The 27,652-nt window shown below is 39.5% G+C and overlaps 1 protein-coding gene across 14 annotated transcripts in view; it reads right to left on the bottom strand.

The window, feature by feature from the left end:
- Positions 1-21,755: 21,755 nt before the first annotated feature.
- Positions 21,756-27,652, bottom strand: part of GK (glycerol kinase) — a 79,057-nt gene continuing 73,160 nt past the window's right edge. For 4 of the 14 annotated variants that reach the window (XM_008272486.4, XM_008272488.4, XM_008272484.4 and 1 more), the window contains 3 exons: positions 26,174-26,254; positions 23,725-23,811; positions 21,756-21,957 (listed from right to left, as the gene is read on the bottom strand). In XM_008272486.4, the coding sequence (XP_008270708.1) occupies positions 21,947-21,957; positions 23,725-23,811; positions 26,174-26,254 (179 nt within the window). In that variant the 3' untranslated portion in view covers positions 21,756-21,946. Of the gene's footprint in view, positions 21,958-23,724; positions 24,204-24,395; positions 24,747-25,443; positions 26,255-27,652 lie in introns of those variants that run through there. The other 10 variants (XM_070067422.1, XM_070067423.1, XM_051827652.2 and 7 more) reach the window with 5 other exon arrangements.

Raw genomic sequence — 27,652 nt, 5'->3', positions numbered from 1 at the left:
TATTAGCAGGGAGCTGGTTCGGAAATGGAGCAGTCAGGACTCAAATTGGCACCCATATGGGATGTCAGCATCACAGGTGGTAGCTTAACCCCCTGTGCCACAACACTGACCCCACGATTTTATCAATCTGAGCATCTTTGTGTATTGTTAGAGATTGCTTTTTCATTATAATTTTCTAGAACAAAATAGGTTAAAGACAAAAATGATAAAATATGGGAGAATTAAGAATAACTTGGTTTGTATTGGGAAAGCAATGGGGGCACAACTTGGCTTTGGAATTGCTTGATTCTATCATGTTATCCCAAGAGTCAATTGTGAACAGGGGTGTTTTTTGTTTTAAAGAAAATAGACTGTAACTAAGAATCTGTTTGTAATTAAATTAATTTAGGAACACATATAATGTGTAATTAGCAGAGATTCTCATTGTTAAATGTTGAATTGTAACTAATGAAGGAAATATCCATAAACCAGACTTTTAAGATGAGCTGAGAAGTCTAAGGAAAATCAAACGTGCAGGAAAGTGTAAATGGATTGATGGTTGTAGTTAATTTTTTAGTTTTATTTTCCTAGAATGAAAGCACCTTGTACATCTCCCATGATCACTACGATGTTTTCATTTAATCATGATTACCAAAACCCAGTACAGTAACAGCCTCAGCAGTTCGCGCTGCTCCTGGGAAGGATGCCTGAGAGCTCAATTAAGGAGAGCAGCACCACCTTGTGGTATAATTTGCTTCCTACAATAAACCAGCTTTTTCTTTTTCTTTCTTTACTTTTTTTCTTAAGAATTATTTATTTATTTGAAAGGCAGAGTTACAGAGAGAGGGAGAAACAGAGAATGAGAGCAAGAGAGAGAGAGAGAGAGGTCTTCCATCCTCTGGTTCACTCCCCAGATGGCTGCAATGGCCAGGGCGGGGCCAAGCTGAAGTCAGGAGCCTGGAATTTCATCAAGGCCTCCCATGTGGGTGTCTGAGCGCCAAGCACTTGGGTTATCTTCTGCTGCTATTTCAGGTGCATTATCAGATAGCTGGATTGGAAGTGGAGCAGCCTAGACTTGAACAGGCACCCAGAAAGGATGTTGGCATTGCAGGCGGCAGTTTAACCTTCTGTAGCACCATGCTGGCCCCAAGAAGCCAGCTTTTCAAAAGGTAGCCATATCAATGGATTTTATGATCCCTGGCTTTTAGCAAGCTGATAATATAATTTTTAATGTTTTATTATTCACTTTATTTATTTGAAAGGAAGAATGAAAGAGAGAGACACAGAGATTGTCCACCTGTTGATTCACTCCCCAACTGTCTGCAACAACTGGGACTGGACCAGGTAAAGTCAGGAACCAGGAATTCCACCCAGGTCTCCCATGCGGGAATCAGGGTCTCAAGTACTTGTGTCATCTTCCACTGCCTCCAAGCGTTCACATTAGCAGGGACCTCAGTCAGAAGTAGAGGCAATACTTAAGACTACAAGTGACAGACTTACAAAAAATAAGGAAATTTGTATGGCACATATTCCTTCTTTATGACATGAATATAAATTAATTATATTTGAAATATAACAGTTACATATAACTATTATCAGGATCTGTAATCTTGTCTACTTTCCTTTTCATTTCAACTGGGGTGCTGCACTTGGTTTCTTTTTTAAAATTTTGTTTAAGGTATACAAATTTCATCTATTTCATAGATATGGATTCAAGAACATAATGATACCTCCCACCTTATGTACCTTAGTAAGTTGTGATTGGATATTTGACATATTTCAGCATCTGTCCATGTTGAAAATCACTAAATATTGGCATTCTGATGTCTAAAATATGACTCGCTGTAGAAAGCAATCACTGTTAAATTGGAAGTCCCACCTACTATGATCAAATGAAAGAAATCTTCACCAGTTCTTTTCTGAGTTGGTGACAGAAATCCTTAACTACAGAATTGCTCAACAAAAGCCGAAAATCTGGGACTGGGTATGGAGTGAGGATTTTCCAAGTTTATAAGGGCAATTGTTCTTTGGGGAGGATCATGTGGTAACCAGCGAGTACAGTTCAACTAGCCAAACATGGTCACTGGCATTACTTAGAAGATGGTCATAAGGAGCAACAGGCTTGAGTATATCAAGCCTGGCATGTCATAGGCATGACCGTGCCCAGGCCTGACATACACCTGTGCTTCTCTCTGAGCGGGAGGGAAGGGGGATATGATGTTTCTAATGAACATCTATATACCCTGCAGCTCTGCCAAATTAGCTCCCATAAGTTTTATTATTCGTCTGTAACACACAGAATAGCCCTGGTTCGGTTTATTCTAAATATATATACTTAATAGAAAACATCGAAAATCTCCCTTATACTCACGTGATTATATTGAATAACAATATGCACTCTGTGGGAGAGGACCAGCCGCCAGGGTGAGGCTCTGCTCTGCCTTCCGCCTTCCAGTCACTCACCACGCCCACCTGCGGGCGGTGATGGGGACAGACAACACCTGGGGCGCGACCATGCACGAGACAGGTGGGGCCGCACAGGCCTGCCTGCCTTCCCTCAGTTAAAGATCTAACATGAGACACGTGGGGAGTGCCCCGCTGGTGGGATTACTGTGTTGTCTGAACCTACCCTGAAAATATGTCAGGGTAAGCATTTGGTCTAGAGGTTAAGGCATCCATATACCTGTGTGAGTGCCTGGGCTAAGAAACTGGCTCCACTCAAGATTCCATCTTCCTGCCTGTGACACCCTGGGACGCAGCAGGTGGCAGCTCAAGAAGGTGTGCCCCTGCACCCACATGGGAGACTGGATTGAGTTCCAGGCCCTTGGCTTCAGCCTGACCCAGCTCCGGCCATTGTGGGCATTTGGGGAGTGAACCAGTACATGGGAGATCTCTCTTTCTCCTTTCCAACTAAATAAAACTTACTTATTTATTTATTTGAGGGACAGAGTTATAGAGAGAGGTAGAGACAAAAAGAGGTCTTCCATGTACTGGTTCACTCCCCAAATGCCCACAATGGCCGGAGCTAGGTCAGGCTGAAGCCAAGGGCCTGGAACTCAATCCAGTCTCCCATGTGGGTGCAAGGGCACAAGGACTTGGGCCATCTTTCACTGCTTTCCCAGGCCATAGCAGAGAGTTGGATGGAAGTGGAGCAGCTGGGACTCAACTGGCACCCATATGGGATGCTGGGACTACAGGCCGGGGCTTTAATCCACTGCACCACAGCACAAGCCCCAAGTTGTTGTGTTGTTTTTTTTTTTTTAAAGGTAGTGACCTTGAGTCACAGCAAGGCAATGGGCTTGTCTGTGTTTCATGGAACTAGTGCCAATATTTAAAATTTGTTTTTAGTTCTTAAATTGAATTTTTGTATGGCAAGAACTCCCATTTAAAAAAAAATCCAGATTTGAGTTTCAAAAGAAAAAAATGGGCTGGCGCTGTGGCTCAGTAGGCTAATCCTCCGCCTGCGGCGCTGGCACCCTGGGTTCCAGTCCTGGTCAGGGCGCCGGATTCTGTCCCGGTTGCTCCTCTTCTAGTCCAGCTCTCTGCTGTGGCCCCTGGAAGGCAGTGAAGGATGGCCCAAGTGCTTGGGCCCTGCACCCACATGGGAGACCAGGAGGAAGCACCTGGCTCCTGGCTTTGGATCAGCGTGGTGCACCGGCCGGCCTCAGCGGCCATTAGGGGGTTGAACCAACGGAAGGGGAAGACCTTTCTCTCTGTCTCTCTCTCTCACTGTCCACTCCACCTGTCAAAAAAAAAATGTACTCTGAATATGCTGAGGGGTGAATATGTAGGATACACATATGAGGGCACTTTAAAAAGTCTGCAAAAAGGGCAGGCATTTAGCTTACCATTTAAGATAACAGTTAAAATGCATGTATCTGGGGCTGGCACCGTGGCTCACTTGGTTAATCCTTCTCCTGTGGCACCAGCATCCCATATGGGCACCGGGTTCTAGTCCCAACTGTTCCTCTTCCAGTCCAGCTCTCTGCTGTGGCCCAGGAAGGCAGTGGAGGATGGCCCATGTGCTTGGGCCCCTGCACCCGCATGGGAGACCAGGAAGAGGCTCCTGGCTTCGGATCAGTGCAGAGCCAGCCGTGGCGGCCATTTGGGGAGTGAACCACCGGAAGGAAGACCTTTCTATCTGTCTCTCTCACTGTCTATAACTCTACCTGTCAAATAAATTAAAAAAAAAAAAAAAAGATGCATGTATCCCATATCAGTGTGCAAGGTTCAATTCCTTGCTCTGGTCCTGATTCCAGCGTCCTGGTAATGGGGACCCTGGGAGGTAGCAGTGATGGCTCAAGGTAGTGGGAGATATGGATTGAGTTTGTGCCTCCAGGTTTTGGCCTGGCCTACACCTGGCTGTTGTGAGCATTTGGGGGTTAATGAGCTGATTGAAGCTGTCTGTCTCCCTCTCAAATTAAAAAAATAAAAAAAAATATTCAAAAAGAAAGTTCGTAGAAAATGGGATTAAAAGATTTGGGGTAGGCATTGTGACCCAGCCCATTGTGGCACAGGGATTAAGATTCCACTTGGGATACATGCATCCCATGCAGGTTTGAACCCTGCAGCTTCCTGCTACAATGCACCCTGGGAGGCATGAGATGTTGGCTCAATTACTTCAGTTCCTGCCACTCATGTAAGAGATCCAGATGGAATCTGGGCTGCTGACTCCAGCAAGACCCAGACCCAGTTGTGGGCATTTGGAGCGTGAACCAGTGGATGGGAAATCTCTCTCTCACTCTGCCTTTCAAATAAATAAAAGAAAATAAAAACTTTAAATAAAAGATAAGTACTTTGGTGCAAAAAACCTGTGAAATCCCTGAATAGTTTTTTCATAAAATATGTACTTTCTATGAATTTTTTGAAGTATCTTTATATATTACATATATAATGTTATATGTATTATTATGTTATAATAACATTTGGAATTAGAGAACTAACTTAATCTGTGGGATGGATACATTAACATGACATTGAAAGTCTTGGAAGTTTCCCAACAACTTAGTTTCAGACATTAGTAATTTCTCTTTCTTTAAAATCTATTAAAGCAATATCTAAGGTGGCTGAATAGGGAGAAGGTACATTGACTTTAGTCACAGACAGATACCAGAAAAACAAAGGAAGGACCATGTTTCCAGGGGACTTACTGAGAGAAATTTCTGGTGGCGAATGGACAGTACGGAACAGAGACTCCATGGGGCAGTGAGGAGAGAGGACAGACATACAGCTGCCAGTCGTGTGCTACCAACAACTCTTGCATGTTCATGGCTGGCGCCAGGCTGGGAAGTGCCATCTTCCTAGGCAAGGTGAGAGGAAGGTGCCACAGCCCATGCCACTGGTGGCTTTGACAGAGGGAGAATTCTACAGTCCTCACAGTCTTTGAGTCCGGTCTGGGGATGAGCAACTACTTTACTCCATGAAGGGAGAGCACATCACTTCTTTCCCCTCCTCCCTCCAACACATCTGTCTCATCTGCTGAGGGGAGCCACAGCTCCTAACTCTGGGAGTGGTGGGTGGCTGGCACCGGGGATAGGGCAGCTTGCAGGGTGGAGAGAAGACCCCCTGCACTTAGTGACTCTGAGAGTTCTGGACACAGGCCAGGGGGCTGAGAGGGATGCGGGTTGTGACAGGGATCCTGTGCACCCTCGTGGTCTGTGGAAACTCGCAGTCCCCTGTGCACTGGGGACACACCACAAGGTAGGTTGTGTTCTGTATGGTGGCTGAGGTGCACAGGCACCATGAGCTCAGTCTAGGCCACAAATTCACCCTGGCACGGAGAAGCGCTAGCACTGTGAACACAATAGTGAGTACCATCATCCCTTTCCCTACTGACTATACATGACTAACTTGGCTGTCAATCTGGACTCTTACCCAACTCACAAATAGTGGCCAGCGCTCCCTGGCCCCACCCAGCACACATCTCAGGCACTCCACTGACCCAGACTGGCACATTTCCAAGAATAAAGCCATCAATTAAAAAAAGCCCACTCTCAGAGGAGATAACAAGTGATTACCTAGATGTATAAAAACTAGCATAGAAACACAAGCAACACGAAGAAGGAAGGCAATATAACGCCTCAAAAGGAACACAAAAATACATTAGTCCTGGACTACGAAGAAGAGGAGACAGATGAAATGGCTGAAAAGGAATTTAAAAGAATGTGTGGCCAACGCTATGGCGCAGTGGGCTAAACCTCTGCCTGCAGTGCCAGCATCCCATATGGGTGCCAGTTTATGTCCTGGCTGCTCCTCTTCTGATCCAGCTCTCTGCTTAAGGCCTAGGAAAGCAGCAGAGGATGGCCCAAGTCTTTGGGCCCCTGTACCCATGTGGGAGACCTGGAAGAAGCTCCTGGCTCCTGGCTTCGGAAGGGCCCAGCTCTAGCTTTTGCTGCTATTTGGGGAGTGAACAAAAGGATGGAAGACCTCTCTCTCAGTTTCTCCCTCTGTCTGTAACTCTACCTCTCAAATCAATAAAATCTTAAAAAAAGAATGATTATAATGTTACTCAAATACACAGAGAAACAATTACATGAAAAAAGGAAATCCCACATGAAATGAATGAGGAATTCTGCAGATAGAGATACTAAAAATAAGAAAGAATTATTAGAAATGAAGTATTCAATAAGTGAAATTTAAAAATACAGTGGAAAACATTAGCAACATACTTGATGAAGTAAGAATACCTTATCTAGAAGACAAGTCTTTTGAGACATCACAGGCTAAAAAAAGAAGAAAAATTTGGACCAAAAAATGGTGTTTGAGATCTATGGGATACCATCAAATGACCAAATATATTAGTGTTAGGAGTTCCTGAAGACATTGAAAAAACAAAAAGAATGGCTTATAAAACTTGTTCAGTGGAATAATAACAGAAAATTTCCTCAATTTGGAGAAAGATATGAACATGCAAATATAAGATGCATATAGAACCCCAAATAGGCATGATCAGAAAAGATCCTCACCATGACATGTTATAGTCTAACTTTTGAAAGTAAAACCATGGGGTTGGCGCTGTGGCACACTAGGTTAATCCTCCACCTGTGGTGCCGGCATCCCATAGGAGCGCCAGTTCTAGTCCCGGTTGCTCCTCTTCCAGTGCAGCTCTCTGCTGTGACCTGGGAAAGCAGTAGAGGATGGCCCAAGTTCTTGGGCCCCTGCACCCGCGTGGGAGACCAGGAGGAAACACCTGGCTTCTGGCTTCAGATTGGCGCAGCTCCGGCCATTGTGGCCATTTGGGGAGTGAACCAGCGGAGGGAAGACCTCTCTCTCTTTCACTGTCTGTAACTCTACCTCTCAAATAAATAAAAATCTTTTTTTAAAAAAGTAAAACCAAAAATTAATATCCTAAAATATGCAAGAGAGAAATGCCAGGTCACCTTAAAGGGATCTCGGATCAGACTAACAGCAGATTTCTCAATTAAAAGATATAGACTGGGGGCCAGCGCTGTGGCACAGTGGGTACCAATTCAAGTCCTGGGTGTTTCACTTCTGACCCAGCTCCCTGCTAATGCACCTGGGAAAGCAGTGGAAAATGGCCCAAGCCCTTGGGCCTCTGCACTCACGTGGGAGACCCGGAGGAATCTCCTGGCTCCTGGCTTCAGATTGGCCCAGCTCCAGCTGTTGCGGCCATTTGGGGAGTGAACCAGTGGATGGAAGATCTCTCTGTCTCTTCCTCTCTCTGTAACTGTCTTTCAAATAAATAAGATAAACCTTTTTAAAAAAATATTTTAGGGGCCAGCACTGTAGTATAGCAGGTAAAGCTGCCACCAGTAGTGCTGGCATCCCATATGGGCTTCGGTTCAAGTCCTGGATGCTCCACTTCTGACCCAGATCTCTGCTATGGCCTGGGAAAGCAGTAGAATTGGCCCAAGTGCTTGGGCCCCTGCACCCACATGGGAGATCCAGAGGAAGCTCCTGGATCCTTGCTTCGGATTGGTGCAGCTCCAGCCACTGCAGCCAACTGAGGAGTGAACCAGCGGATAGAAGACCCATCTCTCTCTCTCTTTCTCTCTGCCGCTCCTCTCACTGTGTAACTCTGACCTTCAAAAAAATAAATAAATCTTTTAAAAAAGATTTTATTTTATTTTATTTTATTTTATTTTATTTGCTGTCAGTGTCACTTTATTTAGGGTCTGCTAGTGCATGGATCCTTGGAAAAAAGATTTTAAAAAAGCTAAAAAGGGCTGGCGCCGTGGCTCACTAGGTCAATCCTCCGCCTGTGGCACCAGCATCCCATATGGGTGCCGGGTTCTAGTCCCGGTTGCTCCTCTTCCAGTCCAGCTCTGCTGTGGCCCGGGAGGGCAGTGGAGGATGGCCCAGGTGCTTGGGCCCTGCACCCACATGGGAGACCAGGAGGAAGCACCTGGCTCCTGGCTTCTGATCAGCGCAGCGCCGACTGTAGCCGCCATCTGGGGAGTGAACCAATGGAAGGAAGACCTTTCTCTCTCTCTCTCTGTAGCTGCCATCTGGGGAGTGAACCAATGGAAGGAAGACCTTTCTTTCTCTCTCTCTCTCTAACTCTACCTGTCAAAAAAAAAAAAAAAAAAAAAAGCTAAAAAGATCAGCGCCGCGGCTCAATAGGCTAATCCTCCACCCTCCACCTAGCGGCGCCAGCACACCGGGTTCTAGTCCCGGTCGGGGCACCGGATTCTTTCCCGGTTGCTCCTCTTCCAGGCCAGCTCTCTGCTGTGGCCCGGGAAGGCAGTGGAGGATGGCCCAAGTGCTTGGGCCCTGCACCCCATGGGAGACCAGGAGAAACACCTGGCTTCTGCCTTCGGATCAGCATGGTGCGCCGGCCGCAGCGCGCAGGCTGCGGCGGCCATTAGAGGGTGAACCAATGGAAGGGGAAGACCTTTCTCTCTGTCTCTCTCTCTCTCTCTGTCCACTCTGCCTGTCAAAAAAAAAAAAAAAGCTAAAAAAATTTTAAAAAGATACAGATTGGCTGAATAGATTAAAACAAGACCCACCTATATGCTGCCTGAAAGAAACACACTTCACCAATAAAGATACACAATCAAAATGAAAGGATGGAAAAAGATATTCCACACAAATGGAAATAAAAGCTGAGCAGGAGTAGCTAGGCTCATATCAGACAAAATAGGCTTTAAGAAAAAACTGTTAAAAGAGACAAAAAAAAAGTCATTATATAATGATTAAGGGAGCAATTCAACAAGAATACGTGACTATAGGAAATGCATAAGCATCTAATGCCAGGGCGCCCAGTTTTATAAAGCAAATGTTAATAGACCTAAAGGGAGATATAAACTCCAACACAATAACAGTAGGAGACCTCAACACCCCAGTTTCATCAATGGACAGATCAAACAAAAAAAATCTATAAAACAACAGAACTAATCCACATTATAGACCAAACAGACCTAAAAGCTATCTATAGAACTTCATCCCACAGAGAATACACATTCTTTGTATCAGTACATGGAACATTGTCTAGGATACACCATATATACTGGGCCATAAAAATATCTCAACAAATTAAAAAGAATTGAAACCATATCATGTATTTTTTCTGACCACGATTAAATGAAGCTGGAAATTAAAAACAAAAGAAATTCTAGAAAAGATACAAACACATGGAGACTGAACAACCTGCTCCTGAACAAACAGTAGGTCATAGAAGAAATCAAAAGGGAAATTAAAAAAAAATCCTTAAAAGTAATGAAAATGAAAACACAATTATCAAATGTTAGGGGATACAGCAAAAGCAGTGTTAAGACAAAAATTTATACCAATAAATGTCTACATCAAAAAATTGAAAAGGTATCAACCAAAAGATCTAATAATGCATCTCAAGGACATAGAAAAACAAGAACAAATCAAACCCCCAATTAGGAGGAAAGAAATAATAAAAGTTAGAGAAGAAATAAACAAAATAGAAATTTAAAACCCATACAAAAGAACAGTGAAATGAAGAAGTGATATTTTGAAAAAATAAATTGATAAGACATTGACTCAACTAACCAAAAAAGGGGTCTGGGGATAAAAGATTAAAAAGCTGTTGCAACTGAAACCACAAAAAATACAAAGAATAATTAGGAATTATTACAAACAGCAACAGGACCACAAATTAGAAAATCTAGAAGAAATGGATAGATTTCTGGACACACACAATTTACCAAAATTGAGGCAGGAAGACATAGAAAACCCAAATAGACCAATAACCTGAATGAAATTCAATCAGTAATAAACAGCCTCCCAATAAAGAAAAGCCCAGGACTGGATGGCTTCACTGCTGAATTTTACCAAACTTTTAAGGAAGAACTAATCTCAATTCTTAAATTACTCAAAACAATTGAAACAGAGGGAATCCTTCCAAAGTCATTCTATGAGGCCAGCATTTCCTTAATTTCAAAACTAGAGAAAGAGAACTATAGAATAATATCTCTGATAAACATAAAAATATTCAAAATACTAATTGAATACAACAACACATCAAAAAGATCATCCACCCAAAACAAGTAGCATTTATCCCAGGGATACAGGGATGGTTCAACACACGCAAATCAATAAATGTGATACATCACATCAACAGAATGAAGGCTAAAAAAAACCATATGATTATCTCAGTAGATGCAAAGAAGGCATTTGATAAAATACATCATTTCATGATAAAAAAAAAAACTTTAAAAATGTGTATAGAAGGAACATACCTCAACACAATCAAGGCACTATACAACAAACCCACAAACAGCACATATTGAATGGGGAAAAGCTGGAAGCATTTCCACTAAGATCTGGAACCAGACACAGATGCCCAGTTTCACTATTACTACTCAATACAGATCTGGAAGTTTCAGCTAGAGCCATTAGGAAAGAAAAAAAAAATCAAAGGAATACAGATCAGAAAGGAGGAATTCAAATTATCCCTTTTTGCAGATGACATGATCCTTTATTTAGGGGAACCAAAAGACTCCACTAAGAGACTACTGGAACTCATAAGAGAATTGGGCAAAGTTGTAGAATACAAAATCAACACACAAAAATCAATAGCATTCTTATACACCAACAATGTTCTGGCTGAAAAAGAACTTGTAAGATCAGTCTCATTCACAATAGCTACAAAAAAAATTTAAATACCTTGTGATAAGTTTAAGCAAGAATGTGAAAGATCTAACAATGAAAATCACAAAACATTAATGAAAGAAATAGAAGAATCATAATAAAATGGAACAATCTTCCATGTTCATAGATTGGAAAAATCAACATCATCAAAATGTCCATATTACCCAAAGCAATTCACAAATTCAATGTGATTCCAATTAAAATATGAAGAACATCCTTCACAGACCCAGAAAAAACAATCCTAAAATTCATATGGAAACACAAAAGACCCCAAATATCCAAAGAAATCTTATATTTTTTAAGATTTATTTATTTTATTTGAAAGGCAGAGTTAGAGAGGCAGAAGCAGAGAGAGAGGTCTTCCATCTGCTGGTTCACTCCCAAAATGGCCGCAATGGCTGGAGCTGGGCCAATCTGAAGCCAGGAGCCAGGAGCCAGGAATTTCTTCTAGGTCTCCCACGCGGGTGCATGGGCCCAGGCACTTGGGCCATCTTCTACTGCTTTCCCAGGCCATAGCAGAGAGCTGGATAGGAAGTGGAGCAGTCAGGACTTGAACTGGCACCCATATGGGATGCTGGCATTACAGGCAGCGGCTTTATCAGCTACGCCACAGTGCTGGTCCCAAAGCAATCTTAAACAATAAAAACAGAGCCAGAGGCATGATAATACAAGACGTTAAGACACAACAGGACTGTTACAATCAAAACAGCCAGGTAGTAACACAAAAATAGACATGTGGACCAATGGAACAGAATAAAAATCACCCAAATTAATCTACATATCTACAAGCAACTAATCTTTGACAGATGAGCTAAAATCACTCCCTGGAGAAAGGACAGTGTCTTCAACAAATGGTGTTGGGAAAATTGGATTTCCACATGCAGAAGTTTGAAACAAGACCCCTACCCTACTATACCTTATACCAAAATCAACTCACTACAGATCAAGGACCTAAACCTAAGGCCTTCAATCATCAAAGTAATAGACAAAAACATACGGGAAATGTTGCAAGACATTGACATAGGCAAAGATTTCTTGGATAAGACTCCAGAAGCACAAGCAATAAAAGCAAAAAGAGGCAAATGGGATTACATCAAGCTAAGAAGCTTCTGCATAGCAAAGGAAACAATCAAATGAAGACTCAACCAACAGAATGGGAGAAGATATTTGCAAACTATGCATCTGATAAAGGATTAATATACAGGATATATAAGGAACTCAAGAAACACAACAACAAAACCAACAGCCCAGTTAAGAAATGGGCATAGGAGGGGTTGGCACTGTGGTGTAGTGGGTAAAGCTGCTGCCTGCAGTGCCAGCATCCCATTTGGCCCCAGTTTGAGTCCCGGCTGCTCCACTTCCTATCCAGCTCTCTGCTGTGGCCTGGGAAAGCAATGGAAGATGGCCCAAGCCCTTGGGCCCCTGCACCCGCGTGGGAGACCCAGAAGCTCCTGTCTTCCAGTCAGCTCAGCTCTAGCCATTGTGGCCATTTGGGGAATGAACCAACAGATGGAAGACATCTCTCTCTTTGCCTCTGCCTCTCTGTAACTCTGCCTTTCAAATAAATAAATCAATCTTTAAAAAAAGAGAGAGAAAGAAATGGGCAAAGGATATACCAGGCATTTTGCAAAGGAGGAAATCCAAATAGCCAACAGACATGTGAAAAAATGCTCAGGATCACTAGCAATCAGAGAAATGCAAATAAAAAACACAGTGAAGTATCACCTCAACCCAGTTAGAAAGGCTACCATCCAAAAATTTTAAAAAATCTGGCAAAGAGATGGAGAAAAAGATACCCCAATATACTGTTGGTGGGAATATAAACTGGTACAACTATTATGGTGGACAGTAAGGAGATTCTTCAGAAAACTACAAATAGATCTACCATATAACCCAGCTATCCCATACCTAGGAATATATCCAAAAAAAATAAAGCAGCATATGAAAGAGTTACCTGCACTCCCATGTTCATAACAACACAATTCACAATAGCTAAGACATAGAACCAACCTAGATGCCTATCAACTGATGACTAAGCAAAGAAAATGTAGCATATATACACAATGAAATATCAGCCAAAGAAAAAAAAAGGAATGAAATACTGACATTTGTATCAAAATGGATGCAACTGGAGATGATTATGCTAACTGAAATAAAGCCAAGCTCCAAAAGAAAAGTATCATGTTTTCTATTATTTGTGGTAGCTAAAATATATTGATATACTACTATAATTTAATGATCTGTGATTATTTTAAAAATTACTGTATATGGATAAAATATATATCTTTACATTTCATTATTATTTATAACCCTATATATTCATGCTAAACTATAGTCTTTTACTTGTTGAACTCTTTATTTAGTGGGGCATTAAGCCTTTGACTATAATGTAAATTAGAAATGTTATCTCAAAAATTAAAGAAAGAAAGATTGAAAGAAGGAGGGAGGAAGAGAGGAAGGGAGGAAAGGAAGTGTCCTTATATTCTTAGAATTGTATCTATGGGTTATCAAACTTACTCTGACAATATGTTTAAAATGAACATTCTCAGTTCCTATGCCTACATAGTCTAATTCATAAAGACATGAAGGTGGCCCAGGAATCTGCATTTTTAACTAGCAACTAAGGTGTGTCTGAGATAACTTGAGCTAGAGGTTGCTCACAGCCCTCTTGCCTATTCTGCAAGTGTGTTCCCCACTGAACACTGGTATTATAACATGGAGATAGGTATTATAAAAAAAAAAGTATTCTGGGGTGTTTTTTTTAGTTAAAAATTTAAGTTCAGGAACTGCAGGGTTGATTTTTTACGTTTTTTAGAGTATTTAGCCTAGTGACTAAGACACTGGTGAAGATGCCCATGTCTCACATTGGAGTGCCTATACTGGATACCAGGCTCTGGCTCTGTACTCCAACTTCCTGCTATGTGCACCCTGGGGGAAAGTGATGGTTCAATTGGGTTCCTGCCATCCACATGGGAGAGCTGGATTAAGTTCACAGCTCTCAGCTTTGCCCTGGCCCAGCCCATTATTATGGGTACCAGTGAGTGGGTACATGCTCTATCAAATAAATAGTTTTTTTAAAAAAAAGAATTGTAACTATGAACTACATTGAATCTGTTGTTTGTATTAATATTACATTAACATGAGAATTGATGAAAATTGTATGGTAGTAATATCATGCAATTGCTGTAACCCTGAAAATCTAATTAATAAATTCCTTAAAAATACATTTTAAAAATCTATTAAAGCAACTAATTAGTAGTAACATCTCCCTGAGTGTGAGCAAAGAGAACTAAAATACACATATCAAACCATAATTAATAAAACATCATAGGTGAAACTGGATAATTGTTTCATTTCTGAGCCCAATTTTCCCTTAAATAGTAAGAGTTAATCATGGCTTTTATCTTACACGTCTTTGTAGTCTTTTAAACACACATTCAGAAGGAAATAAATTTTATTCTACTTTATTATTTAGTGCTTTCTTAGATTGTAATGAACTAGAAGCTGGAATACAATAAAACAGTCCTTGGGCCTAACTTAAAGTCCAATATGACAATCACAGTGTTTTTTTTTTTCCCTACAATCGAAACTTTTTTGTCCAGAAATTTTCTAGCTTTAACATGTAAACATGAATTTGGTGTGCTTGCAAATATGCAGCTATTTATCAAAATTCACAATGTGGGCATTGTGGCACAGCAGGTCAAGCCACCATAATACAAACTTGAGATGTTTGTATCCCATATCAGAGTGCCTGGGATACTCTCTCCTTCACTTCCAGTTCAGCTTTCGGCTAATGTATCTGGGAGGCAGCAGATGACGGCTCAAGTACTTAGGTTCCTGTTACCCACATGAGAGACCTGGATGGAGTTCCAGGCTCTTGGCTTCGGCTTGGTCCAGCCCTTGCTGTTGCAGGAATTTGGGGAGTGAACCAGCAGATTAAATATTACCTCTGTAACTTTGCCTTTCAAGCACATAAATAACAATTTTCCACATTTTAATATATGGGTTTCACTTCAAGTTGTTTCACATCTTTCTTTAAAAGCAAGAGAGGCTTAAAATGTGAATTTAAATAAAGCTCTCAAGAATCCTGTATTATAGACAAGCCAGGTATTACTAGTCTTAATATTACAATCCACTCACTGACTCGTTCAAACATTTATCCAGCACTTTTTATGGGCCAGGCATACTGGAAGACACTGGAATATAACAATGAGTATGAAAAAAAATCCCTCAAGGAGCTCACAGTCTAATGGTAAACTACTGGGTAAACTAAGGCACAGAGTGATAAAGGACTTACCCAGTGAGGTAGAAATAGTCAGGTACTTGGACATGCAGAACCAGAGCTGGAGAGAGGGCAGGGTATCACTGACCATAAAACCTCTTTAATTAAAAAGCAAGGCTGCATACAGAAACATAGTCAAAACAAAACAAAACAACTTGCCTGCAAAAAAGCTTAAATCATTTCCAATTTTTGCCATGACTGTATTCATGTCACAATGAATTAAACTATTACCAGATGACATTTCTATCCTTGTCCTAAAGCCACCAATCTGCTGGGACACAGTAATTCTGTAGACTGCCTGAGATTAAGAAGTATTGATTCGTTTTAGCATTGGGGACTATATTAAAGTACTTAAGTCCATGAATTTGATTCACACATTCATGATACTTCTACATGTAGAAGCTAAGAAAAACTCTCCTATAACCCTTGCCCAGAGGATTTCTGTAAATTATAGATACCCAAGAAGCGAGAGCATTTGTCTATCACTTTCCATATACACATTATTTTGGCTTTTTGGCTATAAAAGGGTGAGAAGAGTCACTTAACCATGGGTCATAAGTCATCTAAACATTACACAGATATATATATATATATAAAGATCACATTTAGATTCATATGTATACCTCTCCAATGTACAGCAGTTAAGCACAAACATGAACCGGTCTAAAGCAATTTTCGATGGATGACATAATCATTGATGGGAAGGGGAGTGTCCATGGAGAACCATCTATTCAGGCCTGATGGTCTGTTTTCACCATACTCTTTATGATGAACACTTCAGGAGGCAAGATCTCTACCTCATGGGTAAAAAAGCACTGAGTAATTATAAAGAGTTGTATTTAAATGCAGAAACGATAACTATTCAGGAATCTAGGTAGCGACCTATTCCGCGACACTACTGCCTTAACGCTGTACTTTGAGCACACTTCACGGACAATTTATTGCTGAGTCAGACCTGAGGCATAATTAATCCACCTAGGACGTTCCAAAAACAGCACAATAGATGAATTCACAAATGCAATCAGTTGCTCACTTCAAGCAATTCTTCAGCTTGCCAAGGAAGATTTTCTTCTTTCTCAGGGCGTTCTGGACATTTGCTTTTGGAAGAGGCCCCACACCGCCAGATGTTTCACTACTTGAGTGATCCTGTTCCACTTCAAACAAGTACGTGACCATGGTGCTCCTAATGCCTGTTGAAATCCTTGTCCAGGAGCCAGGACATCCAGTGTTGTTTTTGCTGGAGCTTTAACTGCAATCAGTCTGTTCATGGAGGGCTTCAGTACTCTAGGTTGACACGGTAACACATACTAGTCTTTTGTTCTCTTTGTCATCTGTTAGCTCAAACAACTGCTGAGGGGGAGGGGGAGGGGGAGGGGGAGGGGGAGGGGGAGGGGGAGGGGGAGGGGGAGGGGGAAGAGGAAGGGGAAGGGGAGGGGGAGAGGGAGGTCTTCCATCTGCTGGTTCACTCCCCAATTGACCACAACAGCCAGAGCTGCTCCGATCGGAAGCCAGGAGCCAGGAGCTTCCTCCGGGTCTCCCACGTGGGTGCAGGGGCGCAAGGACCTGGGCCACCTTCCACTGCTTTCCAAGGCCACAGCAGAGAGCTGAAGATCCATGCCAAGGTCCTGGCAGCCGTGGCACATCATCCCCTCAGCCAGGTCCCAGAATAGGCTAGGCAGTCTCCTTGCCTGCTGAGGCTAACTCACACTGCCCACGCTCTCGCATCCCAGGGCTCTCCCGCCTTCGGCGCTGACTCGTGCCCCACCCCAAACGCATGGACTTCCGAGGAGTGGGCACCACGTGGCTCCGTGGCCCATTCTGAGGCACCGCCCAGCTGGGATGCCCTGCGCGGCATGCCCCCAGGGGTCAAAGAACTCCCGGTGCGGGGTGGGGTGGGGGGAGGCCTGACCCCAGGCTCAGGGCCCCAGACCTGTCATCATGGCGCATGTGCAGATAAATAGAACTTTATTCACGGAAGGTGTATATCGGAAACAATACAAATAGATACTTAAAAATCTCTGAAATTCAGTTCATAAAAAGGTAATTCTGAAGTAAAGATGTTATTCTAATGCACATCACTTTTTGAAAGATTTATTTATTTGCAAGGCAGAGTTAGAGAGGGAGAGACGGAGGGGTCTCCCATCCACTAGTTCTCTCTCGAAATAGCCACAAAGGCCAGGGAAGTCAGGAGCCTAGAACTCCACCTGGGTCTCCCAGGTGAGTGGCAGGGACCCAAGTACTCAGGCCATCATCTGCTGCCTTCTCAGGTGCATGAGCAGGAAGCTAGATAGGAAGTGGGGTATCTGATTTGGGATGCCAGCCTCACAGGCGGCAGCTTAACTCTCAACACTGGCCCCCATTACACATTTCTTCTGCATAATGACACTTTGTAAGAGGTGTGCAAAATAATTCTGCCAGAAACCAAGATCATTAAGTTCCAACCTTTTTAATTGAGTAGGTTGTCAAAACAAAATTATACCCAAGGACAGTGCATAGTGGATTTAGATTCATACAATCAGGAGGGCAACGCACCTTTTTGTTATCAAATGTATTAAGCATACAGAAATGTAGAGAATAAAGACAACTGTATCAGTGCCAAACCTTCAAATTTTTCTTTATCTCTTATCTTTTTTTCAGAAAGAAACTATTCAGGACCTAGGAACCCCCTTTCCCTGACTCCCTCCCCCCACTTCCAGAGGTAAGTACTGCCCTAAACTTGGTATTCAGTATCTAAGCATTTTTCATACTTGTAGTTCATGTGCATGTGTTCACATAAGTTACACATATGATCTTGCATGTGCAAATTTTTTGTACAGTTAATGAACATTCAACACTTATGAAATAATCCCTTAAAATTTTTTTTTGGGGGGAAAAATGATGAGCATTATTTTAGGCTATGGATGATTTTCTACTCTTCTTTCTAACCTGTTTTCTTTTCCAAATTGTCTACTAGTAAATTACTCTTATTTCCAAGCAAAGATAAAGAATGTGAATTTGCACATATTCACTGCCATTCGAGTAAAGTTCACAATTAACTGAAACAGCAGATTACAAGCAAACCTCGTTTCCTCCCATAAGCTTTGTAGAAAAAAAGGGGATGTGGTGTAAATTAATTTAAGACTGAAGATTTCAACTGAGGTTGGGGAGATGATGACAGATGGAAGTTAAGCCTTTAAGAAAATTAAGAAACAGCACAGTTAAAATGTTCCACTTAGGGAAAAGTTGTATCACTGATAATGATGGTAATATATTGTGGTGAAGATTTTCAGAAGATTGGCTCCTCATTTATCAAGTCCTTAGGCATCCCTAGTATCAGTGTATTATACGGGACAGCCCAGAAAAGCCCTTGAGAAGATGAACAAAAGGGCATAATTTGTTTCCTCACAAACTTTTATTAGAGAAGTCTTCAAAAAGTTTTTGGGAAATGCACATTATGAAAAAACTATGTTTTCACAAATATATTTTTAGACTGTGTTCATATTCCTTTCTAAAGGTACAGATTTTCTATTGGTAGCTGTATCACAGTTCATTCAATGAATCTCCTTTTGCCAGATGTTTTGGTGATGATTCAAATGATTTGCTATTTTTAAAACTTATAAAACTAGCATACAATAGTAAGAAACCATGAGATAAATATGATCAGGTGTAATAATGAGTAAAGCAAACTACTTAATTTTAATACCAAACAGGAAAATGAGAAAAGACCTGAGGCTACCTTTTAAAATAAAATTGTCTTCCCCTCAACTGTTATGTTGTCAGGTACAATTAGTTATTTGAAATAGAATGAAAACTGGCAATTAAAATTATTAGTCAAGTTGAGCAACTTGTTTTTAACCTATCTTCTGAAAATTTATCTTTATAGTCCTGAAGTTCAATTTAGTGGGCCATTTCCATTAACTTTGATGACAAGGAACTCTCAGTAAGTACTTATGAGAGTATTTGTCTATTGTATTTGCACATCTTATATTTAATTATAAGGCCAGAATTAATATATGTTCCTATAAAGTACAAAGTAACAACCAAATTGGTTTAAAAAGTCATTGTTTTTTACTATTATGTGAACTTATGAATGTTAAGTTGAAAGAGCAAAGGATCAAGTAAACATCATTAATTACATATTATAGTTAAAACAATCTATTAAAAAGGCACATTTAAAAATAAATTTCATACGTCTATTTACTACTAGGTAAACAATACATGGTAAATACTACCTACCCTATTGTCAATGCCATTAGTCTCTGTGCTATGACAACTTTTATTTGGTGATTTCTCCAAAATAAGTATTATTCTTTATTCACATAGGATATAAAACACCCATAAACTTTCCAAATAATTGGGTTTGGAGCACTTGAAAAAAACACAAAAAAATTCTAAGTTATTATTATGGAAGTAAAGATGCATTATTACTTTTACTGATAGCTGGAGAACAAGAGATTGAGGTGTTGGCTATGAAGTTGATATAACAATGCTGTACTAGACTCCACTAACTCAGGTAGAAAGAAGCTGAAGCACAGAATGAACCTAGTAGAAGGTCATGGGTAGCCATGGGAGACTACTGATAATGGCTGTTGATCTTGCCAAGATATTTTCTGGCAATCTGAGATGGAAAAGTATAATCTGTTCTAATAGAATGAGTAAAGTGTTCATCACTTCAGAAACTACTTCTTTGGCGGTTGGATAATGTTTCAGAATGTGCCTGATCAAGTGCTAGCAGCTGAGTTTCACCTTTTCTGCAACATTGTTCTTAATTTAACTTGGTCTAAGTTCTAATCTGTAAATGAGAAATGCTAGTAAGAATCAGGGGTCAATTTATTTGTTGTAAATTTGCCATTAATTATCAATGTGTACAATTCCAAACATTTATAAATCCTGCAACTTATAGAAAAATCAATGCAATCTTGAAATTATTTGAACAGTGATTTTTCACTATTTACAATTAACCTACCTATGTAGAAACATAACTAGTTTTTATAATAGTTTCCACAAAGTGGTAATGTCACAGTACCTTTCTATAATATGTCCCTTAAGTGGCAACTGCATGAATAAAACCCAGCAGACACAAAAATTTATAAATACCATCAGAACAGTAAATACAGGCTACCATCAGTTCCAAACAAAACAAAACCTTTTATATTAACATATATATATTTTCCCATTTGACACTAATTAAAGAAAATAATTAGGAGGTATTATTATTATATAACAAATTAATTGTATGATATTTTAAAAATTGATGCTAAGAAGCTAGATTAGGTGAGTTTTTAAGAACATGTAATATGTATTTTGAAAAATTCTTTTTATAAGAAAGCATTTCTAATGATCATTTTTAGTTGTAATGATATTAAGCAGAGATCATTCTGTCATCCTAGATAGAAATAATGATTTCTTATTAATTGATAACATTTGGATTGAAAGAGATTCCTTGTTGCTAAATTTTTCTTTGTTTAGATTTTTAACTCTTTTCACAGCCTCTAAAAAGGATCCCAAATATGTGAAAAATAATTCAAAGGAAAAATTTTATTTGGACTAGTGCTTGCGTTTGAAAATAATATTTATTACACTATTCCAAAGGCTTTCTTCTTTTTGTAGCATGTACTCAGCTAAGACAATTAAATAAAAAGTTGTGATATAAGAAATATAGTTGAAGTCACGATAAAGTACATCTTCTTTTATTCACATAGAACATATAAATTTTGAATGTTGGCTCTTTAAAAAAAATCATTCCTAAAAAATAAGCCTAACTACTGCCCAAAAATGTATACAGCTGTTTTTCCCAAAATATTTATATACATAGTAGTCCACTTAAGAACAGCCCTGTTATAACCTCCTGAATACAATGTGCTCTTAATTTATAAATGGGCTACCCTCACAGTATACAAAATATATATAGGCATGTATGTGATACATACAAAATAAAATGTATAAAAAGGAGAGATGAAAAAAAATAAAGAAAAAGAAAGTGTCCTTCCTTGTAAGATACAGGCAGAATTTCATTGTAATTAGTGAGACCATGTAAAATATCTGAGGAACTTCAAATGCTTTTCAAAGAAAACATCCAAGCTATGGGAGTACTAAATTTCCATTTTAATAATTTACTAGAGATTTCCATTTAAACATTCAGTGAAGACATTGTGGTCTTCTAATAGGTAGAAAAGATGACTTTGGGGGTTTGCTAAAAAATGTTACTCATTTTTAGCAGGTTAGTCCTGGCTTCATCAAGCATGTGTTGTACAGGGAATCAAATCCTGGTCTATTAGCATTTGAATGTGTTTGATGAAAGATTCCAGTGGGCAGGATCTGAATTCGTCCTAGCTCCTAGAGGGAAAAGGGCAGCATGTTATGGCAATGGGAGGGGTCAGCCCCAAAAGTGGCTGGCCCATCCTTAACTGTTGATGATAAAAAACACACCAGATGTTTCCACAGCATTCTTTCTGCTGCATTTTCTTTATTTCAAGCCACAGGTCTACTTGGAAGGTCATGCAGCAAGTGGCTTATAAATAAAATCAGAGTCTATGAATAGTGTCATCACATTAAGAGATAGAATTGCTGGATTCTCTCATTACATAAAAAGCTTGCATCTTGGGAATCCGTCAGTTCTATTAATTATGGGATACCTAAAATGGGGGACAAAAACCATATATGTCAATCACACAAACATGCAATTTAGGAGCTATAGCAATGAAGATTACTTAATCATTTATTGAGCTAGAAATTCCCTAGGATTTCTAAATAATGCCTCACAATTAAAAACCAAAAAATAACTAGACAAATTCCAAAATCAGCAAATATTACCACTGTTGTTCATTGTTTATCAAGGCAAACAATTTCCATTGCTCTGAAATCTCAGCAAACGTTATGAGAGGGAGAGCCTAAAGATGATGACCATATATATTTTAGAAGCCTTACTAGTTTGGACACATATTGTATCCTTTAGCTTAGAGAGATGCTCCATTTTCATGGAGACCGTGCCTTTTCATGTTGTCATGGTACCAAAAGAGAAACGGGGGGGGGGGGGGGGGGGAAATCAATGAAAACTTTCAGCTGCATTGTTTCCTTCTTTCCTTTTCCAGATCATCATTAGGCAGCCACAAGTACTTAGGATAATGGAAAGTAACAGAACTTTTTCTGAAACAGTATGTATCTTTATAAATTTCAATTACAGTTCTCATGGGAATATTTAGTCTTTCACCAAACACTCCCAGAAGTACAAACAGAGCAGACATTTGCTACTTCCATATAAGTTTATGGATACAGAAGCCCTTAAGTATAAAGCATGAATACCAAAATAAGGTATTATTATTATTAGCAGATGACTTTTGAACAAATTTTTCCTGAACATGTTTGAATACAAGGAATATAGAAAAAGGTAAGATAATCTAGTTTTCAATTTTCATGCAAATGATCCAAATTTTTCATTAAAAGATCTAATGTTCTGCTGATATAAATAATTTTCATTCTCTATTTATATATCACACTAGACAGATGATACCAAGCTGAATAAATTCTTGTTAGATTTCCACAGATGTTCTCCCCCACAACAATAAAGGTTAAATTTAATATTTTCAAACCATTTCATCATCTTATTAATTAAAATACATCATTTACTAACCATGAAGTTTTTTTTAAAAGTTTCACTTTCATGGAAACATATGGAACAAGAAACAAGTCATTTCTATTTAAGCCAGTTGAGCTACCATCAGGAGCAGCTTCCATGACAGCTACTGGATTTAATCCAGATTACAGAGTACCATTTTACAACATGCTGCACCATTTTACTTTTGTAAGAATATCTGTAGAAGTTAATATGCAAAAATAATAATTCAGTTTTCATTTTAACCAATTTATTTCAGCAATGATTTTTAAAAAAAACTTCAGGAAATGAATTCTTTTAACTAAAATAAAAATGCATATAAATCTTCCTCAGTTTTAAAATTTTACAAGACCTCTAGAACTCTAAAACTAAAACATTAAGACTTGCTTAAGCAAATTTTCAAGAGTATGAGAACCAATTTATATACAGCTGAAAGCCAATTAATTGATGTCAAAATTATACTTTAACTTTTATTAGTAACGCTGAAAGTCCTTTTATGTAAATATTAACATCTGTACTCTCACTTTTGCTTATTGCTGCAACTAACAGCTAAATGCAGCCCCTCAAAAACATTATCATCTACTAAAAGTAAAAAAAACATACAGCACAGTCACAGTCCTTAATTCTAATTGTCCCCAAACATTAAGTGGTCTAACTAATTAGACCTTCAATTGATTTTCCAGGTTCCTAAACATAGGAAGAATAAAAAACAATGGGAGCTTTCTGCTGAGTTATACACAAACACATTAATACTAACTAACAAAATTGTCTAATTTAAAGAGTAACTAACCTGAGATGTACCTTGCTCCGATTAACATTACCATGCTACTCACTATAAAAAAGCCCAAGGGCAGACTACAGAAGATACTAGGGTCACCTGTGGTCATCCAAGCAGAAGGGAATTCCAGTCAAGCAAACCAAAAGAGAGACACATAATTACAATATTTGTGTTAAGAATCACGTGATAGCAAAACAAGTTATAAAACAGTAATATTCATAAAAGCTAGCAAAGAGTTATTACTTCAAATCAAAAATATAATCAATATTGAAGGCTTATGACAGTTAACAAACAATACAGATAGCATGCCACAAGTAGTCAAGAACATAATACGTACAGACCAACATTTGCCTTCCACTGGCAAAACCAAAGAGAGGCTATGGAGAACTTTTTGGGAGGCTGCTGATTTTAGCTTTCATCTTCATTCTTTCCCCCAAAATATTAGATGAGCAATTCAGTTGCCCTACAGTTCAATATACAGGCTCTTTTGGCTGTCAGAGAAGAGTTATATTAGTCTACTGAAAATGAATTTAAAACCCTGTTTTTGCTGAAATATTGGTTCAATATTACTCCAACTGAAAAACTACACTGTTTTCATTTATATTTTAAAAATCACCTGAGAACATGATTATTTTTTGTTACTTTCTAAACCAAATTCTCTTGAAATCCCTTCCTTAAAGAATACTTTTTTAAAAAGATTTATTTATTTGAAATAGTTACACAGAGAGAGAAGGAGAGCCAGAGAGAGAGAGAGATCTTCCATCCACTGGTTCACTCCCCAATTGGCCGCAACGGCTGGAGCTGGGCCAATCTGAAGCCAGGAGCCAGGAGCCAGGAGCCAGGAACTTCTTCCCAGTCTCCCATGCAGGTGCAGAGATCCAAGGACTTGGGCCATCTTCTACTGCTTTCCCAGGCCATAGCAGAGAGCTGGATCAGAAGTGGAGCAGCCAGGACTCAAACCGGCACCCATATGGGATGCTGGCGCTTCAGGCCAGGGCTGTACTCACTACGCCACAGCCATTACTTAAGCACAACTAGAAAAGGAAGAAGTCAGAGCCCATGTTTATTTTATTTTACACAGCAACTAGCAGTGTTAGAAAAAAGTTACAATTGACAGGTTTAATTGTAGAGGTTCTCAAAAGCATAGTCTTAGAGCAGCTTTGACATTATCTTTGAAAAGAAATCTGAGTCTCAAATAATTTAAAGAAAAAGGATATTAAGCTTACTTAGGAAAAAAGCCAAAAGCTTCAAGTAGGAACATCCATTACTAAAAATATAGATTACAGTATTTTATGGTAGAAGCTTCTTTAAAAAGTGGTTCTATACTCACTTTGGGGTTGGAAGGCAGCAATGATTTCCTTTGAAAACTCTTTTCTATTAAAATATATGCTTTAATAAGTTATTAGCCATTGTTCTATTCATTATGCTCCAAATCTTGCATTCAGCAAAAATTACAATATATACCCTACTAAAGACAACTTAAGACTTTTTAAGGGGCCGGCGCTGTGGCGCAGCTGGATAAAGCCCTGGCCTGAAGCACCGGCATCCCATATGGGCACCGGTTCTAGTCCTGGCTGCTCCTCTTCCGATCCAGCTCTCTGCTATGGCCTGGGAAAGCAGTGGAAGAAAGCCCAAGTGCTTGGGCTCCTGCACTCATGTGGGAGACCCAGAAGAAGCTCCTGGCTTTGGATCGGCACAGCTCCAGCCGTTGCAGCCATCTGGGGAGTGAACGAGTGGATGCAAGACCTCTCTCTCTGTCTCTACCTCTCTCTGTAACTCTTTCTAATAAATAAAGTAAAATGTTTTTTTAAAAAAAAGACTGTTTAAACCTAAATGGTTTACTGATATTGAGTACCTTCTTACCTAAGCAATTGAAAACTAACACAGTCCCCCATTTTCTGTCAAGAGCATTTCTCAATATTTAATGATACTTCTAATTTACTGTGTTTGATACATTTCTTCCTCTCTGATTCCAAAAATTCCCATTATGTACATTTCCTAAGTACTTGGACCAGCCTAGGAAGTAGTGGAATATATTCTGAGATTAATATAGCATTTGAATGGTTCAGGTCATAAAGACAGCCCCCCAAAAAGGCAAAGTAAAACAGAGGAGGGAGGGAGGGAGAGGGAGAGAAAGAGAAAGAGAAAGGCGAGAGAGGACTCTAGGTGATTTCTTTATCATTAAGAAGAAACTCGAAATAATTTTATTTTTAGAAAACTCAGTTATCAATTGGAAGTACCAAAAAAAAACTCATGAATAAAAATACGGCAGGGCAGAATTAAAAGTATGTAGAGTAACCTGTTAAATTCCATTTTATGGTTAGAACTTTAAAGTGTTTTCAAAATGTGAGAAACTTTGGACATATGATAATCAGTTTGACTATGTATAGGTGGCTAGATAGTTAAACTGTTGAGTATACTAAGAAAAAGTGTCAGTAAGAGACAATAAAAACACTTTTACCACTTTCTGGAGACTGCGTTGTGACCCAGCCCATTGACTTCATCACAGCTTTCTTCCACGTAGAATAACGTATTTCACTTTCTAGAATTAGAAAGTAGGAAACACATGCATGTGAAAGGTAGTTTGCTGACATGTTCAAAGTTATCACACTTAGGATCACTTGGCATTCTTGATAAATTGGGGCCCACATTAAACTGCAGTGAGGCCTCACCATGTATGCCACAGTGCTGGCCCTGCATAGGTTTCTTAAACATTGTAAAACCAAATTTAACATATGATACCTTATTTTTCATTCTCATATTAATTCAGGAGATTTGTCACTGTATTTTATTAAGGTGTTAATCAGACCTTATAGCTTAGCTTAGTATTTTAGTACTATTAATCAGATACTTAATGCTCATTTACTTAAACTGTTGCTGCAACCTGCTGTAATTAACAGTTACCAGGTGTCTCAGAGGCCCACTAAATCACGTTCTAAAGCTGGGTAATCCACACCCAATGATGATCGGGTATGGACATAAGGGGTGGATGGCTGATAAGACTCCTGGTCTTCCTTCTCACTTTTAAAAAGCCATTTCTCACCTATCAGAAATGGATAGATTCCTGGACACAGACAACCTACATAAATTGAACCAGGAAGACATAGAAAACCTAAACAAACCTATAACCGAGTCAGAAATTGAATCAGTAATAAAGACTCTCCTAACAAAAAAAAAAAAAAAAAAAAAAAAAAAAAGACCAGGACAGGATGGATTCACTGCTGAATTCCACCAGACATTTAAAGAAGAACTCCAATTCTCTCAAACTATTCAGAACAATCGAAAAAGAGGGAATCCTCCCAAATCCTTTCTATGAAGCCAGTATCACCTTAATTCCTAAACCTGAAAAAGATGCAGCATTGTAAGAGAATTACAGACCAATTTCTCTGATGAACATAGATGCAAAACTCCTTAATAAAATTCTGGCCAACAGAATGCAACAACACATCAGAAAGATCATCCACCCAGACCAAGTGGGATTTATCCCTGGTATGCAGGGATGGTTCAAAGGTGGCATGTACCAATGCCATCTTACTAGTTAAAGTGATCAGTTTAAGTTCATAAATGATCAAAAAGATAGGATTACGTGTCAAAGGGATTACGTAAATAAGACCAGTGTCTGCAAATAATTGATAGAATTAAAAAGGAGAAAATGATCCTATATGGGAAGCAGGATACACAGCAGACTCATAGAATGGCAGATGCCCTAAACAGCACTCTGGCCTCAGAATCAGCCCTTAAGGCATTTGGGTCTGGCTACAAAGTTCATGAGAGTTTTGCAGGCATGGAAAGCCAAGACATTGTGGCAAAAAAAAAAAAATGACCTAAAGGAAAGATCTCTGTGAGTGAGATCCCAGAGGAAAGAATGGGCCATCAAAGAAGGAGGTACCTTTCTCTGAAGGGAGGAGAGAACTTCCACTTCAAATATGGCCTTGTCTAA

This window comes from Oryctolagus cuniculus, chromosome X, assembly GCF_964237555.1.
Source record: "Oryctolagus cuniculus chromosome X, mOryCun1.1, whole genome shotgun sequence".
Taxonomy (NCBI): domain Eukaryota; kingdom Metazoa; phylum Chordata; class Mammalia; order Lagomorpha; family Leporidae; genus Oryctolagus; species Oryctolagus cuniculus.
Note: the sequence above shows the minus strand (reverse complement) of the source record. Positions and strands in the feature narration are given on the sequence as shown.